The sequence below is a fragment of the Asterias amurensis genome, chromosome 9 (assembly GCF_032118995.1).
Source record: "Asterias amurensis chromosome 9, ASM3211899v1".
Taxonomy (NCBI): domain Eukaryota; kingdom Metazoa; phylum Echinodermata; class Asteroidea; order Forcipulatida; family Asteriidae; genus Asterias; species Asterias amurensis.
The window spans coordinates 5,251,463-5,272,533 of NC_092656.1; the positions used below are offsets into that span (position 1 = coordinate 5,251,463).

Here is a 21,071-nt window from a genome sequence, read left to right on the forward strand (position 1 = left end):
CAGGTAGAGTCGTTCTTAGGGAACTGTCTTGCTTATTCTACTGCCGTGGAGTAGATAATCGGAGGTTCGGGAGACTTCTCAGTTCTGAAAAGAACTGTCCTGCTTGTCTCCTGACGATGACTAGAGCAAGCTAGTCGAAACGTTGAGACCAATTTCAGAACTGACTCCGCGGCAGTACAGTTATTACGATCCTATAAGCTAAAGTAGTAGTCCAGTCTAATTTCTATACCATCCGTCCTGATAATTATAAAACTAGTCATATAGAAGTCATGTACATGTACAGTATATTCTACACTTCTCAATTAACGATTTTAAGAATTCTTTATGAATTACCAATTCAGAAGCTAGCCTTCTAACTATCTGCCTTGTAAAACCAGAAGAATTCCCAAGCTTGTCAGCCGCAATGGTCGTTAACCCTTCAACAACCCGGCTTCATCATAGACTCTCCCATGGGTTGATATTGCAAGAATCAAGGGTCTTGATCTAGTAGTTTCTAAATATTCTGGTTGTACTTGTGGGAATGTTGTAATGATGACAATGACAGCTGATGAAACATTGGTGGTCATAACCCAATATTCTGATGGTATAATTCATGACGGGAAAGTGTGCAGGAGGTTTTGAGCCTGAGGGCTGCATCATTCAAAGTGTTTATGGAAACAGTTCTTTTTTATTTTTTATTTTTATATACCTTTGGTAATATTAGTCCATAGAAATGATCATAACATTGACTTAGTACCATTAGCACTGGAGAGCTGTTGATATTAGAAATCACATCCAATGTGGTATTTCAGAGAAAGGGGTAATTTTTCAGTCCACAAATTTGAACCTGAGATAGGCTTCAGCTGAGGCATGTAGCCTTTTACTGACATTGCATCTGAAAGCACTGAATTCTTTGCAAGAAGGCTTTTTTTCACCACCATCTTCTGCAATTACAATGATCAATTGAGTCCAAAATGTTAACTTGATATTTATAATTGGTTTTATAAGCTCTTCTGTCTGTACCATCTGGAGTATCTGAAATGGTTTTATTTCATGATTATTTTGTGAAGTCCTCATTAATTGTTGACTAAAAATTTATGTTTCCCCTAAAGTAAAGGTAGTGTAAGTTTGTTGCAAATTTATGTAAAATGAAAAAGAAAACAGAAATTGCAAATCATCTTTACTTATAACGGGTAAACCCTGCAATGATCTAAATTGCAAGTTCCAGTTGCTTTGAAAAAGAGCAAGATGTTCAGCTGAGAAAAAAGATAATCTTTGATACAAATCCATTATCTTCGTTGAACCAGCTGGTCCAATGGCCAGGTGCCAATGAAAACAGCTGGCAACCAATCAAATCTCTCTCTAAGTGGTCAGCAGTTAATTGCTTTCAAAAATACTTGTTGCAGAGCCATTTTCCATGAAAAAAAGAACTGTGTGCACTGTGCACAAATTGCAGCTTATGGTCATAAAGTTCACACTTTAAAAATGATGTTTCATGCCAAAGAAAATTTATTCTAATTAAGATAATGAGCTAGAATTCATTGTATTGTTCAGTGATAAACAAGGTAAAAGATTAATTGTTATTAAAAAAAGGTATCAAGCGAAAAAGATTTATAAAGCTTAAAGGGGGTATTTTTAATAATAAATATTTAAAATGTTTTGAGCAGTGGTCAATGTGAGTGGGCCGATTAAAATAACTCACAAATTGACTGTAGTGGTATTGGAACCAACTTCTTACTGTTTAATGTGACAGTGTTCTAACAACTGAGCTATCTAGCCCTATAAGATTGCGGTCTCCCTATGTTGTCATTATTTTTGTTCAGGGATGCCAGTCAGAAGTCAAAATGTTTTAACTTTATAACAGCCTGAACCATATCATACTAGGTGACCTTGTGTTCTCACTCATTGTAATGCTTCACCTACAAGTAGGCCTACAATGTTAATGCGTGCCCTTAATGAAGCTTCCTACGCCTATTGTTATTCATGAGTCAGTGTGTATGTAGGCTAAAGGTGTGGATGCCTAGCTGGATAAAGCCCAACCTTCGTCCTTATAGTCTATAAAGATATTAATTTTGTAAATGGATAAGGATTACACACAGTTTTGCTGATAGTTGTGGTTATTAGCCACTAACCACTAGCCACTGGCTGCTACTGACCACTACTGAGTATAAAAGTTAAAGCGAGGGTATGACACCTTTGGTATTTATAAGTTTTAATGACTATAAAAACTTACTTGGTAAGAAGCACTGCAGCTTTAATAACGTAGTTCTAACATTTGAGAAATGGTTCCCTCATTGGGGATGAAAACAAATTGTCAATCTGAGAAATTTTTCTGCATGAAACGGGTTTCAGATTGTGTAATCCTTTTATGTATTTTTCTTTTTGATTGGACACGTTCACTCCAGATTTTTGGCAAAATCTCAAAAACAATTTCAGAAATAAAACTTTGACAGTTTAGTTGTATTTTATCCATGTATGAGTGATTTCAATAACCAAATGTATACTTTGCCTTTAAAGATGAACTGAGGTACACTGTAGGCTTTGAAGTGGTTTGGGTTTTACATGCACAGCACACCTAAGTGTTAACCTTTTTTGGTGAACAATGGGGGTATTTGTAATGTAAGCACTTAACTGTTAACTTCCTCTGTTCCTGGAATTGTGGGTAAAATATTAATTATTGGGTGAAAGAACCAAAGGTAAATGATCAACTTATTACAGTCCACAATGTGTTTGCATTACTATTATGCATTGTCTGCATTTTCCATACACAGGACTCCCCATAACAAGTGTCGCGGAGTATCATTTATAGCTGTCTCGGGCCTGATACTTCACAAAGGCAATGAAGGCGTTTGCCTCTTTGCCCCCAGGACATTGCCTTGGTGCCCTTGAAATGCTCTCAACATAGTTCACAATTTCTTCATCATGTGTCCTCTGCCAAGCAGAAAATTACTTGGTCTTTCAAAAATAAAGCACACAGGCCTGAACTGACAGTAATAAGATGAAAAGTTAAAAAGTTAAAATTGTTGTATTTTTTTATTTTTTTATTATTTATTTATTGATATCCAACAGCGGATAGCCGCCACTTACAGGAATCATTAAAAAAACTATGTATAAATATAAATATAAGTATAAATATAACAATATATAACACTAAAAATTCAGTAATTTTGATAAAAACATTGTACATTGAGTCTAATTGGAAAGATCAACACTACAACTAGGATCACGGAGTCCTTCCTACAAACAGTAGGCCTGTATGCTTCATTTTTATAAAGGGCACCAAGGCATTTTCTCCTCGGTAAAGGGCACCCTATGAGGAAATTGTAAATTTCTACTGCATAGCATTTCAAAGGCACCAATGCAATGACCAGGGGGCATGCAGGCAATTGCCTTTGTTGCTGCCATGAAGTAGCGGGCCTGCTCTAGTCTAGCTGAAACCATCTGAAACAGACACAAGTGTGTCCGTGGACTGAAAACAATGTTTTGAACACAATCCAGCCAGCAGTCGCCCATAAGTTCTTCCTTTTTCCCAGAAATTAATTACCAGGGTAGCAGTGGAGAAGAGATGTATTTAACGTTGTTTACATCATTCTCAGATGTTTAGGGGCAATTCCATGAAGAAGTGGACATGACCTCAAAATTTAGAATTGTGTTTTTTAAGTAAAAATTAGGCTTATATTGTAACATATACATCAAATATTCAGGAAAAAATGGTTTCAATGTCATGTCTTTGCAAGAAAGTTACAAAAAAATAATTTTTGTGCCAACAATGTTTTATCATGAAATTATGTGTAAAAAAGTTGTGCAACTTCAATTTACTACTGAAGGGGGAAGATAACAAGGTATCAAATCAATCTAGTCATATTTATTCATTGATTGGACCTACACATTGGCTGCAATCGTCAAAATTTGTGTTTGTGATAGATTCAGACCATCAATCTGTGAAGCTTGTACCCCCATTAAACCTTATGTAACGTAACTAACCAAAACTTCCAATTGTTTCTGCCTGTAGAGAAGGCAATCAATTAAAATGTTTATATCTTGAATTTTCCTACTTGGTGCAATCCTTAATTAAAATAAGGAAGGAAAAATCATAAAAATTGTACCATGTGGAAAATAGAAGCAGTCAAAAACTGTAACGTAACTAACTATGTAACGTAACTAACCGGACCGTAACGTAACTAACCGACATAAAGACTATTAAGATGCTGCTAAGTTGACACAAGCATAAGTTTTCAGCCATGTTGTAGAGTTTAAACAGGTTAGGGAAGTGTGATACTGTTCTTTGACCCACAATTCAACTTCTAGCAATGTTTTGTTTGCCATGTGGCTCATTTTGTCTGTATGCATATTATGCATGCAAGATCCATGCGCAACACCCCTGTCCTACAAGTTCATCTTCTTCAACTTTTGTGGTGAACTTTTTGGGGTAAGTTTGATGACAATAAAGTTACATGGTGTAATCCACATGAATTTTATTTTAAAGGGTTATCTTAAAGTTGTATTTCTCTTCTATATACTAAATTAATGAGAGTTTGTGTACAAGTGCTGCATGTGTATAATTCTAACATTGTTCATCAGGTACATACATATGTGTAGTTATAAAAATTGCAATTTTCAAAAAAGTTGATTGACTTTGTTCCTTATTTTTATGTCCATAGATCAAACTGGCCATTTTCAAACAAGGAAAAGCAATTAGCAACACTAAGAAAACATAAAGGCAGCTAGTCACTACAAAAAAATACAACTAGGAGAAAAAGGCAGTGGCCGTCCAGACATTTTGTGACATAAGAAACAGCGAGAGATTTTGCTGTCTAATCGTCAACAATATCAGCTTGTATGTAAGGGGGAAGCAAACTCATTATAAGCTTGTTGCCCTGTGCAAACAGACCATGGGATGCGATTAGTGTGAAAAAAACAAAAACATCAAATTTTTTTTAGGACAAAGCACAAAAAACAGTAGGACCGGAACGTGTTCAAAAGGTTTAATATTATAATAAGTCTTCCTTTGTACATGGATAATCAAAGGCTTTAGTTATTAATTAGGGAGGGGGTACATGTATGTAGTAGAAGGGCAAAGAGGAACTGGTGTTGGTAGGTCAGGGTGGGGTTAGGAAAGGAGGGAGGGTGTGATGAAGAGAGAGAGACTGCCCATTTAAGCATTAAGCTGAAAAGCATTGTGGAGCGTGACAGCTGTACTTCAAGAGCAGCACAAGATTGAAATTCGCTGGACTTTCTTCTGCACCCCCCATGGCAAAGGTCATGTGGATGGCATGGGAGGGGCAGTGAAGCATCTTCTGTAAAATGGCCCACTCAAAATGTTTGTATCTTCTATACGAGGGACAAAATGATTTTCAAGCTAGATGTGCCAGAAAATGTCAACAATCGCGAGCATTTCAAAATTTCTGTTTAACTGTAAGATTAGTGTCCATGACCAAGAGTCAAGACAAGCGACTCATTTAACATCCTTTCTATTGTTTTGTTTTCTTTGGTATCTATGTAAGAGAGAAATTCACTTGGTTTATTGTGACTTTAAAATACTGCATGGCTTATGAATGTAAAGGAACAAGTTTATATGTTACAGATATAAACATTTTGTAATATATGTGACCTGGGTTAATGATATGGCGAGGTAATGGCTTTTTATACCTTTTTTGCAATTTTGTTACCAAATATTACTTTACTCCATTGTTTTTTGCTTAATTGATTTGTATATAGTGTAGTATTGCATACTAGTTACTTATATAGACCAGATTAGAGCTGTGAGTGAAGTACAAAGGGTGTATCACAAATAATATTAGTCACGGACAAAGTGTAACGTAACTAACTGTAACGTAACTAACCATGATTTTGGGGCAATGCCTGGAACTGATAAGAGTTATTTTATTTTTTCCCCTACCAAAACACTTGCTAGTACCCTTGTAGTTATAGAAATAGTAAAGTTTGTTTCAGCTGTACCCTGTTTGAGGAAACTTTTTGTTCAAAGACATGCATTTTTTTTCCATGTCCCTTTTTTGTAACGTAACTAACCAAAATTAAACTGATCATAACAACGGAATAAATGTGTATAGAAGTTTGTAATTTTGTTGTATATTAGGTCTAACCAAGATGTAGCCATGGTACAAAAATGGAGACTTGATAGGCTTTCATGTTAATATTGGAGATCACAGAGCTGTGCTAAGCAGCTAAAAGTGTAACGAAACTAACCGTGGAATTGCCCTTAGGTAACATGAGTCATACATCAAACATGCAGCATATTCCTTAGGCATTTTCCATTACTGCTGGGGGAGATGACTATACAAAATACATGTAGATAAGATTCTCCTATGTCTTATGGTCTTATTCAGTCTCTCATTGTATTGATACCAGGAGAAGTTTTGCAATTTATTTGTTTCCCCGATTGTACACAGTCTCCCCCGACAGATGCGCCGTCTTGCCTTGCATGCAGAGACATCTATAGACGCACCCTAAGGGTTTCTAGTCCAGTTTTAAAGGGACACATTGCCTTGTTTGCTCGGACAAGTTGGTCTATGAAAAGCATTTCGAACAATTTGAATGAAATGCATAGGATTGGAAACATGTTTTAAAAGTAGAATCACAATGATCCACACAAAAATGCCTTAAAATTCCTTACATCTTGAACTAACACGCCACTTCAATTTGTGGAGTCAAACTTTTTACTCCACAAAATGACCGACCCTGTTAGTTGGTAAAGTAAAATGAAAACCACGCACTTTCAAGGCATGTTTGTGTGGATCATTATACTCTACTCAAGTTTTAAAACATCTTTCTAAGTATATTTCATAACAAAGACATTTCAAACGCTTTGCATAGACCAACTCGCCCGATCCAAGTCAACGTGTCCCTTTAATATCAGCCAGCAGCTCACCCGGATCCATTATTTTCAGTCCAGTGTCTGATACGAAAAAGCCAATCACGCTGCATGCCCGAGCGACTAGCCAGGGCTTAATATGTTTTCATCATCATGCAAAAAAAAAGAAAGAAGAAAACTCATCTACGACTTTCTCTCCTTAGGGATGGGATTTTGGATTCAAATGAATGTGAATTGTTGTTATTCAGAAGTGGGCTCCAGTCCACAATTACGCCATCAATACACCTCCGGGGTATTTTATATCGGGATGCTTTGCTGGTGAAGGAGACATTATGCCTACTTATGTTTCACAGAATGTTGAGTTTGAAATTGAAATGATAATACCAGAAAAGTTGATTTTTTTAAGGATTGGATAGGCCTGTGTGCTGCTAGAATAAAACATTATTACTAGTGTGTCTGACTCATTTAAAAAACAAAGAGTAAATTCCCCGCCTCATTTTCCAAACAATGGGTCTTCTACCGAATTTAACTTTTCTATGTCTGAGTCATGTAATGTAAAAGTAGAGCTTTGTCATGTCGAGTTAAACATTTTTAGGGTTTCTTATTCTGCTTCTTCTTTTGAATAAATAATTTTGAAGGATTCCTTCAAAAACATGAACTGAAACACATACAGTTCGTGTCATGTGGTGTGGCATCGCTTGCCTATATGCAACATTATGTATCGCAGATAAAGTTCAAATTCAAAAGGATGTTCATTGATGAATGTTATGTAATGTTCATCTCAGAGAGTTTATTATCTGAGAGAAGGTAAGGCCACTTTCTGTGAGAACATTGCTCTAATCCTTTAGCCTTCATAATGGTAAAACATTTTTACCAGGTACCACATCCATGACCATGGCAACAGAAGAAATGCCCTTGTGAAATTCTGATTTCATAATGGGCTTTAACAAATTACATTTCCAATCAATGTACATGTAGGTGTTGCCAACTCATCTTCAAATGAATCTTCATTGAATATTTGAAGGTTTGGGAAATCATATAACAACAATGTGTGTGATATTGGGAATGTTTGTCATGATATTCGCATACACTATTCTCATGTGAAAGGGGCTAATGATAGCATCTTGTAATACTTGTCTCTTTTTGCATATTTTTCATTTTTTAGGCTTTTGGGAACGCCAAGACAGTTGTGAACAATAATAGCAGCCGCTTCGGAAAGTTCATCCAGATCAACTACAGGGAAAATGGGACCGTTCATGGGTAAGTTGGGTGCTTACATGTAAATATCCCTAAAGTTATGCTCCCTCTGTTATCAACTACAGGGAAAATGGGACCGTTCATGGGTAAGTTGGGTGCTTACATGTAAATATCCCTAAAGTTATGCTCCCTCTGTTATCAACTACAGGGAAAATGGGACCGTTCATGGGTAAGTTGGGTGCTTACATGTAAATATCCCTAAAGTTATGCTCCCTCTGTTATCAACTACAGGGAAAATGGGACCGTTCATGGGTAAGTTGGGTGCTTACATGTAAATATCCCTAAAGTTATGCTCCCTCTGTTATCAACTACAGGGAAAATGGGACCGTTCATGGGTAAGTTGGGTACTTACATGTAAATATCCCTAAAGTTATGCTCCCTCTGTTATAATCATAAACGGGACATTTGTAAAGCGCCAGGATATTTAATATATGATTTGGGGTTGAACAAAGAAAATCTGACTAGAGCGGGATTGGAACCAACAACCTACGGTTAAACAGGCCGGTGCTTTACCAACTGAGCTATCTACATGCAGCACTATGTTGGCGGTCTCTTGTTATGTCAATATGTTTGCTCTGGGGTGCCAGTCACTGGTCAGAAGCCATACCCGCTAGATGTTGTGTTTTTTTAAAAGAATGTTGGATATTTATAAAAGAGGACAAAAGCAGAAAAAAATGGTAGAAGCAGACAGGAGAAATCCAGATTACATGCAGCATTCTCCCTATTGCACAAGCTAGCACAGCTGGCCGATACATGCGAATTGCATGCCGATTATAATGCAAATTCCGACTGAGACAGTAGAAGAAAAGAAGTATAATAATTACTTCTCAAAATTAATCAAGATAAAACAATATAATACTCCAGATTGCACAGTAGGACTTTTAAAATCAAGATAAACACAGAGTAAAAACATTCCAAAGAAACTTGTTTCAATTCAGCGTGCTTCGGCCAAATATCCAAAACTTTGGTCCAGAATGACCACACATCCAAAAACTTTGGTCCAGAATGACCACACATCCAAAAACTTTGGTCCAGAATGCCCCACAGTTTTGAAAAATCCTTGTGCCAAACCCTGACATACCAACAGAAAAAAAGGTGGGTCTTGAAAAAAGCAGTGAGACCATTTGAATTTCTAAAACAGGAGTAGGAAGTTTGCTCAATAGCCGATGGGCAAAGGTGGAAAAAGCCAGACCACCAGCCTGAAAGAGAATGCCAACGTGTGAGAGGTATTCTTGATTGTCAAAGGCAGTCATGCGTGTCTTTTCAAAGCTTTTTTCCCTTAAAATGGTTCTCTTAGTACTGGGCCCATTTTCATAGCTCTGCTTACCGCCTAATTCTGCACTTATAATCACCATTCTCCACTAGCTGTGTAAGCGTAGAATGCTTAGTAATGTGGAGTATGCAGGTGCATAGGTTTGACAGCGTTTTTTAAAAGCACAAAATTCCGTGCTTCCGCAAGCGCAGATTTTTTTGCTTACGGTTACGGTAAGCCGAGCCATGAAATTTTGCCCTGATGATAGCAATATCATGTTATTGTTGACATGATAAATGTTTATTACAAACATGTACTCATTTTACAAATGAACAGTGATGCAAAGTCTTGTATGTTAAGCTTGCATGCACAGGAAAATGGGGAACAGTCATAACATCCTAGAGTAAACATAAAAACAAAACTTCCCGAATTGATACGAAATATTCTGAACAAGTTTCCGGTGTACATGTACTACACGTACGTTTATGCAAAAATAGTGGTAGTACCATTTGTTACTTGTATCCTACTTTTTTCTGCTTAGAAGAAAAATAAATATCGCTAAATTATTGTTCATAAAAGCAAAAATGAGCAGAGTACCAGGCACAATCTGTACTTGTTTCATGGTAATTTGACTGGTAACCTTATTCTGCTAAGCATAACTTTTTGTGCTTAGCTACTTTGTTTCTGGTCCCGGGTCCAATAGCAATGCCCATTTTGACCCAGAGGTCAGATTTGGTGGAAAACTCTAAGCTGACCTTGGTCAAGTCATTAACTCCATAATACCTGAACCAGATTCCTATCACATCCAACATCTAGCTCCACTTTGTCTGGTTTTCAGTACATGTAACTCTGCATGACCTGTGTGACTGTGGTTCATAGACAGTTTATAATATACTGTAGTTCTACATGTATATACTGTGTACATTGTGGTGTTTTCCACAGAAGACAAATTATGCATGATAAATAAATATTGACAGTATTATAGGAAAACAAGATGACAATGGTAACTTGTAGGGCAGATTTTTAGCAAAATAAACAGCCACAGACAGGCATAACAATAGGATATGGGAGGGCGGAAAGGCCTTTTATTTTTTTTTATTTTTTATTCTTTTAATTTTATTATATTTTTTAACAAATAATACCAGCGTTTGGTCAACAGTCTGCAACAGTGCAATTTATTATGGTTTGGCGACCAAACAGTATAGTACATTTAGTATGATATAGGCGTGCTGGCACAGAACTGAACTGCACAGTATTCAATTCCATTCAACATGATGTTTATTTCAATGCAGTATAAATATCTGAAGTAGGAAGTGAATGTAGTTCCAAAAGGCTACGCTGTTGTGGTAGCAGTCCCTCCATGGTTACATGTTTGGACAATGGATAGGCAAATAAATGTACTTTTACAGTTTTATGATGATCACAAGGTCTTTTTGTAGGGATTTTTACAAATTTCATTTCAATCATCATGTTACATGTATAGGCCAATGTGTATTGTGACTGGTTCCCATTGTACATGTACATGTACGCCTGTTTTTTTATTGAAACATGTCACAAGCTGCTCTTTGAAATCTCATCATTTTTAAATTTGTTGGTCTGATGTAACTCAAAAGTAGGAATTTGGCCCCCCAAAATCAGCAAGCCGTGAAAAGAGCTCTTACCATAAAAATAGTTCACACATTCACTGTGCAGAACAACAGATTGTGGTTTTCTCTGCATTGGCAATTGTTGGACAAGCCTCTCAAATATTAACCCAAATTATTGCCACTCTCTGTTTACCCCGCCGAGGTTCGTTTTTTTCCTTTTTTTCTTTTTCGTTTGCAAAGAACCGCAGCCCACATGTTGTGTGTTGATCCTCGGATAGGGTTTGTTTTCATGTTTTATACTTTGCCATTGCCTGAGTCATTGAACAAATTTGCAGAGGTGGGAGAAGGTTAAAAAGGGGTTGGGACGGCTCAGGTGGTTTTGTTCTATTCTTATTTTAGTATTTCACACAATTGTCCATCAAGCCAAAGGTACATGTAGAGGCCATAGATGTACATTGTGTACTGCCACATGAATATGTACTGGCTGAAGGTCATTTTCATTTTACACTCTCTACTACTAGCTTCCAATAGACGTGCTACAAAGTCCACATGGATATATATTTTGAAGGGATCACCAACGTCAAGACCAAGGCAAAACATGCCTGGATTGTCCTTTCTGAAGGGGCAAGGCGTGATTTCAATTTACAAAATGGTGCTTTTAAGAATCTTAAAATCTGGGCCCAATTTCATAGAGCTGGTTGTAGTACATCAAGTAGCTAGGCATAACACAACTATGCCGAGAAGAATCAGCCAAACTACCAGGTCACAATTTGTGACTGGTATCCTGCTCATTTCTGCTTCGCAGAAAATTGTAAGCACTATTATTCTCTGCTTGAACAACTCTATGAAATTGGGCCCCGATCTTTTGACAAAAGATCTTTTGACAAAACACTGAGACTGACACAGTATTATTTCAATTCAGTTATACCACATTTATTTCACTTTTCATTGCTGGATTAACAGTGAAAAAGGAAGTGACTGTCATCATGTCATGACAGAGGCCTTTCTCAAACCTCGGCTTAGGCTCCGGCTCAGGCTCTGCGTGCTGGTACACTCAGCAATACGCGCTGAAAATGCATGTTAAAGGCCGAGCTGCGTACACAGCGCGCGGAGCCTAAGCCTGAGCCGGAGCCCAAGCCGTGGTTTGAGAAAGGCCCCTTGTTGAGCTACATGAATAACCTCCATGGTTGGACATGCAAATAAACAAATATATTTACTTCCACACAGTTTTGTTACCATTAAAATGGTGTTTTTATAGGGATTTGAAACCTCTTTTACATAGCTCATGTGAAAGAAGAAAGGAAAATGAAAGGAAAGAAAATAACCAGCATCTCAAATTAAAGGGAATGTACACGTTTGGTAATTACTCAAAACAAATATTAACTTAAAAAGTGATTTGGAAACAAGCATGGAGAGCTGTTGATAGTATAAAACAGTGTGGGAAACGACTCCCTCTGAAGTAATGTAGTTTTTGAGAAAGAGGTAATTTCTCACAAAAATAGTAAAAGACTTCTAGCTAGAAGTCTGGTAAATGGCAGTCTGGTACGTTTGGTAATTGGCAAACACCAGTCTTCTCACTTGATGTATCCCATCCATAAAATAAGCTAGCTAGAAGTCTTTTACTCCTATCTGAAACCACACACATTCGTCCAACAAGGGTGTTTTTTCTTTCATCATTTTCTCGCAACTTCAATGACCGATTGAGCCCCAATTTTCACAGGCTTATTTTATGGATGGGATACATCAAGTGAGAAGACTGGTGTTTGCCAATTACCAAACGTATACCTTCCCTTTAAAGACAAATGGCAAATTGTTCAATAAATCCATGAACCTAAATCATGTTCATCATACATCATATAATCCTTTTCCCATATTATATGTACTGCAACCCTGTCATGTATATCACATTTGAAATACATATTTCATCAGAACGCTACGGTTATGCACACTGTGTGTATTTTAATCATAGCCTTTATCCTTTTACAAGATCAGCTCAATTATAAAAGCCAATCTAGCGTGTCTAATACGCCATGGCCATGAATTATGTTCAAGCGACAGCGCCAGGGAGAAAATATTGACCAAACAATATTACATGGTTAAGAGGACTGTCTTACTGTTCAATGATTAAGTTTTGGCCGAATTCATCGTAGGTGTCTGTAAATGTAGTTAATGCTGGAAGCAAACAACTCAAAGGAGCTTTGACACCCGAGTTAAAACCCTTGTTGGAGAATTCTAATTGACATTTTAAATTTACTGCAGAGCGTCATGTTTGTGGTGGCAATTATAACGTAATACATGTACACTGGGTTACGAAAGGAGTGGTCTAGAATTGATGATGGTACATGTATTTATCTGAGCAGAACAGTGTCTTTGCATTGGAATTTAAAACAAATATTTCTTCGAAGGTCGAATCAATAACTTTAGTAGAGGGCTCAATTTGTTGGGTACAGTCTTTGCGGAAGGAATGGTACAGCTACAAACATGAACAAATCTCTGGGGCCAATTTCATAGAGTTGCTTAAATGCAAAAAGTTCAATGAGTTAAGCACAATGCAATATTGTGCTTACCAGAACAAGGGTACCAGTCAAAATACCATGTGAAATAGACCACCTGTGACTGGTATCCTGCTCATTTATGCTAAAGAATAACATGTCAGTAAGCAGCTCTTTGAAATGTGGCCTACTTAAATGTGGGTCCTTTCAGAGGTCTGAGCTGAGATCTGGGGTTGTAGTACATGACAGAAATTTAAAAATAAAAAAAATTTGAGGCCAGTCATCCACCATGTATATGTATTGAGATTTCTTGCTTAATACAAATGAGCAGGATACCAATCATAGATGGTATATATTGACATTGGATTTTGGCTGGTTACCATAATCTGGTAACCATATTCACTGTATTCATGTAGAACTCTTTGAAGTGCATTGCCCTTTTCTCTATTGCAGTGGCCGCCGCTTTTTGTTGTGAGTTATTTTTATTTTTTTTTGGCTGGGGTTCTTGATGTTTCTAAGTCATGTGTTGTCATGGATATGATTCACATCTTTCCGATGAAAAGACACAAAATGCACCTGTCATTTTTGGCCGGAATCCATCTAAAGATCACTCATCTTGTAAATTTAGTGTACAAGAATGACACTGACTTTTTTTTTTTTTTTGGGGGGGGGGGTTTAAGTGCACCCTGTATAGATCAAATCTGTTTAATATGTAATATTTATTTTTCTTTATAATAATAAGCTGGCATTTATAGAGCGCCCAAAGGCTTTGCAACCTCGGCAAACTCCCGGTCGATCAGCACCGACCGGCGTAGTGACAATGCTGTAAAGTGCTTTCACAGATCAAACATCAAAATCAAAGATGGGCTAATAATAAAAATCACTTTCGATGAAACAAGTGGGTCTTCAGCAGTTTCTTGAATGATCAAGTGAGCATTTATAAGGTTTATTTTGGGGGGTTTTCCCCCGTATATTTGGCATACTACTTTTTATATTGGAGCCTTGTAAAGCGCCCGTATCCAACAATCAAAAAGACAAGTTTGAAGTTTATAAATTATAAGGCTTGCTATTTACAAATGTACTTGTAGCACCTTTTTATAAGGGTTTAGAATGTGCCGTGGCCTACTTTGGTAGCCACTGTCACTGTTGAAGGTTATTTTTCCCCCAGTTGGGTAACTTAGCATGGTTTCTCATGTTGCATCGATCTTAATGTGCAGACGGTTTGTGAACATTATAAAATGTTCACCACATATCCCATCACCGCCCACGCATTGCATTCTGAACATGACACAAACTATTAACTCGTGACATTTTCAAGGTAAAATTTCTCACCAGTCAAAACGTACTGAAACGCATCTAAAATGTAAAATGTAAAATTTGAGCATTTAGAATACATTTTGTTTAGTTAAAAAAGATTTGTTTATTATTTGTTTAGACAAATTTGATAACCTTCAAAAGCTGGGTATTTTACTTGTATAGTAGGTAAAAAAAACACTGAAAGATTCAACTGAACTGTTGAGTTGTTTTTCAAATGTTGTGGCAATTTGTACCAAGCCAGGGGCACGTCTGACGTCCGAAGATCTACTGTTCTAGGGAAGGACCACGCTATCAACAGTGCTAAATTCCTAGTACGATGCCAGTATGTTGCATCAAATATACATGTATATTGTTAACATTTTATGTACAGTACCCTGATATTGAAGTTTGATAAACTTTCAGAGACCCACAAACTGGTGAAAATAAACGATCTTATCATTTATTTTGGCCTTTTTTGGCGAAGTTAATTTCTTTTTTTTTTAGATGATCCCTTTTTGTAAGTACCAACGCTGTCCGAGTTCTATGGTGTAAATAAACACTCTATCTTTTATTTTCCCCTTTTTCTGATGAAGTTCAATTTTGTAAGATGATCCCTTCTTTTGTAAGATCAAAGAGCAACACTGATTATGGCATTAAACGGCCAATTATTAGACTATGATGTGTTTGTAGGAAAATAATCCTGTTATAAAGAAATTAAATACGCGAGAAACGAAGTGTTTCTAGAGAGTCGCACTGCGTTTTTTCTCTCATCCATACCATCAATCACTGAGAACGAGCTAAGGAGAAGAGGGGGGGGGGGGATGGAAAGCGCCAGTAGTAACAGCCAGAGCTGTCTGGGTGATCATTATCTGATTATGTCATTAAGCTGTGTATCATGCTCTTCAAAGTGTTGAGTGATAGTCAAGGGTTGCATTTGCTTATTACTGTCTGCTCAGTGCATGAAAGCTTCTTATTTGTGATATCCTTATTTGGCATCGTCCGTAGGGCCTTGAGTCTGAGATGGCTCTAAATTGTTGGGGGGGGGGATATAGTCAAACACTGTAGATTGTTCTCTCTGAACTGAATTGAACAGCAAAGTGTGGCTTTGGTTTGTTAGAATCATGCAATGGTTTTAATAAAAGGGTAGCTTCTAGTTCTTTCACTAAAAGAACACACAGCAATTCGACCCTGCAAGGTTTTAAACGGCCGTGGGTTGTGTATATGTGCGCGCGCTTAGATTATGCGCTGTTACTATACCTATGAATTGCATTCCGCGTGATAATCTTGCGCGCCCGACACGCGGCCAGCTTGTTATAAACACTGGTCATTATCAAAGATTTATACACCCTCACGTGACACGCTCTCCACCAATAGGAATAGCGAAACTGTCTGAGGTGTTTATGAATTCTATATAAATGTAATATATACAATAGAACTAACCTGTGAAAATTTCATTTCAAAAAGTGGTAGTGTTTTTGCGATATCACCGAAAATCTGAAGCAATAATCTGAAGCGATAATTTGAAGCGATTTTCTTTTGTGTACATGTGCGTACATGTTAATTTATTTTGTGTTTTTGTGTCTCCATCCTATCCTCAGTGCCATTGTGGAGCAGTACTTACTGGAGAAGTCTCGCATTGTGTCGCAAGCCCCCAACGAGCGCAACTACCATGTATTCTATTACTTACTACAAGGTGCCGAGGACAAGGAGAGAGAAAATCTGTGGCTGGAACAGTCCAAAGACTACTTCTACTTGAATCAGGTAAAAAACACTGAAATGGGCAGCAGAAGTTTTCCTTTTAAACCAGTTACTTACAATTCAATATTATCTACTGTGGATTTAAACATTCCTGTACGCTGATGCCACAGACAGCTACAGAGTACCATACCTTCTAGTCTAGATGATCGGGTGCATGGGTTACTTCTGTGGATTCAGCCGGCAGTCCGGCACTGTTTGCCTCAGCTTACAACAAGACCTTAATATTGTTGCTGAAAATAGACAAATCTTTCCATGTTTTGATAAACAAATTTGAAAAACTCCCTGATTGTGGATGCTTTTTCACTATTATGTTGAATGCAAAGCATCTTCTTTATTGTTGCACAAAAATCTCCCCGATTGCAAGATGCAAATGTTGGCAACTCTGCATGCTAAAATATGGGCATAATATTCTGCTAAGCGTGAACAATTATATATGCTAAGTTTCTGCTGCAACCCTCGTCAGTCTAATGGCCTTTGTTATTGAAGGGCTTTTGCATGATTAATGAGAGAACCAGTGTTCATATCATTCTTTAGAGATTTCTTGGGCATGGATGATTGCCTTCACGCATCTGTTCGGGAATTTCATTGTGAAACATCTTGAACCCTCTTTCAAATCCCTGAATGATAATAATTATTTTTAAATCTAAACTTTAGATTATTTTATTTAAAAATCTTAGAACAGTAGGTGGCTTTTGTTGACACGGATGACATGAATCCCACATCTGGAGTGAAATTAAATTTATCCGAGTCCCCACTGACCTTAAAGGCTGTGTCACATGAGGCAATTTACAGGCAACCAGTGCCCATTTTCATAAAGCTGCTTAAGCACAAAAAGTAGCTAAGCACAACAAAATTATGCTTAACAGAATAAGGTGACCAGCCTAACTACCATATCACATATAAAATTTGTGACTTCCACCTGCTCATTTCTGCTTAGCGTAAATTGGTTCAGCAATATTTTACGCTTTTAAAGCAGCTCTATGAAATTGGGCCTAGTTCAAGGCAATCTCCACCAAGAACACTCATTCATACTTCATGTTTCTCATTATTTTACTGGGGACAGTAAGTTACAGTTAAAATATATTTGATGTTTTTTTTTTATAAATCTTGTTATCTTCTCCATTTTTTGAGGTTTTGAGGAAATAAATAAAAATAAATAAATAAAATAGCGTCTCACAAGTGTTCCTAGTGCAGTTGGTTGCCTCCAAGTTGCCTGGGATGACTGCCCTGTCTGACATGGCCTTGAGACTCTTTTATCCTTGACTCCTGCTCCTTTTAAGAAAACCCAGCGTTAAGATCAAGTTACAGCAAACAAGGAAATAACTATACATTTTCACGACATGGATGAGTAAATTTCTCATCTGTGTCTGAAACATCAAGTTACAGAAGACAAGGACAGACCCAAAAATGTCACGACATGGATGAGTAAATTACCACATCTGTGTCTGAAACGTCAAGTTAGAGCAGAAAAGGAAAAAAGTAAAAGATTTCTTGACATGGATGAGTAAATTTCCACATCTGTGACTGAAATGTCAGTCTCAGTGTATCCCCAAATGACCCGTCCATCTCTTGATGAATGATAAGAATCCCTGACTGATGATGACACCCCTCTCATTATGACTGTCACTCGCTTTCTTTCCTCTTGTTGACAGAGTAACTGCTACACACTGGCTGGTGTTGATGAGAAGTATGAATACACAAGGCTCAAGCAGTCCATGGAGATGGTTGGCTTCTCCAGGGAGACAATGAAGAGGTGACGCATATAGGATATAGGATGACCTGGGATGGGGGGGGGGGGGTTGAGAAGTTTGAATACACAATGCCCAGAGATGGCTGGCTTCTTCAATGAAGAGAAGACACACAGAGAATAATCTGGGATGGGGCGGGGAGGGGATGGGAATGGGGGACGGGGTTGTTGATGAGAAGTACGAGTACACAAGGCTCAAGCAGTCCATGGAGGGAGACAATGAAGAGGTAAAGCACATTGACCCATTTCACCTGACGGCATCATCAGAAAAATCTTGAATGCCAGATACTGGTGGGCCATTTCACTGTGCGTTTTTATATACAACTCTATGCTGTGCGTTATGCAGTGAAGTGTGCATTTTAGGCGACGTGGCGTTAATACACGTAAACCTAACTTGCCCACCAACATGGTGAGCGTGGCATTGGTCGCCGCGTGTGACGCATGTGCAAGGGGTCAATGAGGATGACCTGTGATGTGAGTGTGGGTGGAAGGGGGGTTGACAGGGTGATGGAGAGGGCCAGAGAGAGATTATTTGAGTGGGTCTGGAGAGGGGATACAACAGGGCAGTGCAGGGGTGGGGGAGGGAGGTCGAGGTGGAATAGAACGGGTACTCACACCAGCTAGCAAATTTCAGTAGAGGGGATTTTAGATGTAAACAAAGGGTCTGTTGTTTACTTGTTTACAATGATTTATCTCTTTACAGGATATTCTCGGTGCTCTCGGCTGTCCTACACATCGGCAACATCACATTCCGCAAACGCCACGAGCACGAGGAGTATGTGACCATCAAGAACATCGCCACCGTCAAGGTGGTGTCGGACCTGCTGAAGGTCAAACAGGAGACGCTGGTCTCTGTGTTGACCAAGCGGAAGTCGATGGCCAGCGGTGATCAATTTGTAGTGCAATACAGGATGTCGGAGGTTAGTACTCTTAACGGCCATTGAAAGGGAACTTCCTGTTTGGGGGGTTAACCCGAGGTACTTGGGCTAGATAAAAGATTGCCTTTGTCATACCTAATTGGTGGTTTTGTTTTGGCGCAATTACACTGATGCACGTAATTCACAGAAATGTCTCTTACAATTAGCATGATAAGAATGCGTACATAGCATCAGGAGAACTGTTTTCACTTAAACGTGGAGTGTTGTCTTCGAGCAGTCTAGTCTATCCAGACTCGAGTTATGATTGGTGAATCAACTGAGTGTGGGGTCATTCCCGATCATGACACTTGTGGTCCTTGAGTCATTTAACCATAATTGCTCCTGTTAATCCAGGTGTACAATGGAAACCTGAGGGGGCTGAGATCGTAGTATGTTGGATAAACTGCTTATAATTTAAGCAGCTTTATATATATATATATAGAAAGGTTTGCTGTAACACCATGTAATGACTATCTCTAATGAGTTGGGGTGGTTCTGAAAAGAACCGTTGGTTTCAACTCTCTTAAAAGCAGCTTGGGGTTGTTCGCTCCTGAGGGAGTTAAGTAAGGTTATTGAATGTTCTATGCCTGATGAACAGGGTTATTGTTCTAAAGTGTCTTGATCTAGATGTGGCAGGATGTGCACTATTTAAGAACCAAATTTTATTGTTAATATTTCAGAACAACCACTAAAGTGGACGGTTGTATATTGTGTTTTCTTCATTTCATTTAATTGATTAATTATGGTTGTGAAGCCAAGGACTCTCAGAAAAGCGAACTAAATCACTATACCAGCCAAGAACCCAATGGAGAAAAGAAAAGGAAGGAAGTTTTATTTTTTGGAATTGGGAGGGAAACCCAAAGAATTGTTCAAGGGAAAACTTGCCACAAATTAGGCAGGGACTGAAAACCCAATCCACACAGTGCCTCAGCAGAATAGAAACCAGGGTCCTAAAGGTGGCAGACGAGGCAAAATACTATTACGCCAACCCGACGGCCAAACTTCCCAACAGAGAAAAGGAATAACTCGGCTCTTTCAATAACCACTAATTATAAAAGGATGAGAAATTTTCAGAACTTTATCTGAATTCAGATTGTTTAAGTCATCCTGTTGAAGAAAATCACCCATTGTTTTTCCCACACTTAATAACTCCTGCTCTTTGATCTACCTTCTAGCGCTGAGGACACTGTTCCTTAAAAGCTCTGTGAAATATAAATCCTAGGGGTTATCAAAAGAAGGAAATGCCTCCTAAAATTTGGATCCTAGTTTCAGATTTCTTTGTCAGCAATGACTCTTGCCCAAGATTATAGCTTTAAAATTTAGAGTGATTTTGATCTTGGGGTCCACTTCCTCTGGTGTTGAATGTGCTCGATACCAAAACATGGCAGCAGGAAATGTCATCAGAAGAGAGGATATCCTGATGCGCGTTGCCATTGACTGTGATGCTGGTTTGTCAGTCCAACGAGGGCGTAGTCACGTAAACAAGTGATGTCATGATGCGCAACATCTTCAACATCTTAAACGCTTAGATAAAGAAAAGTTACAGATAGGCCTGGAATTTCACCTTTGAGAGGGCAAGGCCAGTTTGTAATGGGCACTACCATTGGGAAAAAGTCTTTGGGAAACTTTTGAAGGGGCACCAAGACCAGGGCCCAATTTGATAGCGCTGCTTTAATAACGGTAAGCAAATTTGCATGCTTACTGTAGCAGAAAAATTTGCTTAAGCCTTAGCGTATTTCACAGGTTAGCAGAAAAATTGGGCGGCCATATTGCGTGTTTACCTCGGATTTGCATTGTGACGTCATTTATTTTCGTGCGGTAAGCACCGGAAGGGTAGCATGCCTTTTCGTGTGCTTACTGTTAGCAGCGCTATTAAATAGAAATTGCAAAGTAAGCACAAAATCGGCCGCTAAGCAGCGCTATGAAATTGGGCCCAGAGGACACAGTCTTTATGG

At 38.2% G+C, this 21,071-nt stretch overlaps 1 protein-coding gene across 2 annotated transcripts in view; it reads left to right on the forward strand.

Annotated features, from left to right (window-relative positions):
- The window catches only part of LOC139941766 (unconventional myosin-IXb-like), a 65,733-nt gene that overhangs the window by 13,533 nt on the left and 31,129 nt on the right, over positions 1 to 21,071 (forward strand). For both annotated transcript variants that reach the window (XM_071938379.1, XM_071938380.1), the window contains exons 3-6: positions 7,977 to 8,071; positions 16,293 to 16,455; positions 18,105 to 18,205; positions 18,903 to 19,119. In XM_071938379.1, the coding sequence (XP_071794480.1) occupies positions 7,977 to 8,071; positions 16,293 to 16,455; positions 18,105 to 18,205; positions 18,903 to 19,119 (576 nt within the window). The remainder of the gene's footprint in view (positions 1 to 7,976; positions 8,072 to 16,292; positions 16,456 to 18,104; positions 18,206 to 18,902; positions 19,120 to 21,071) is intronic.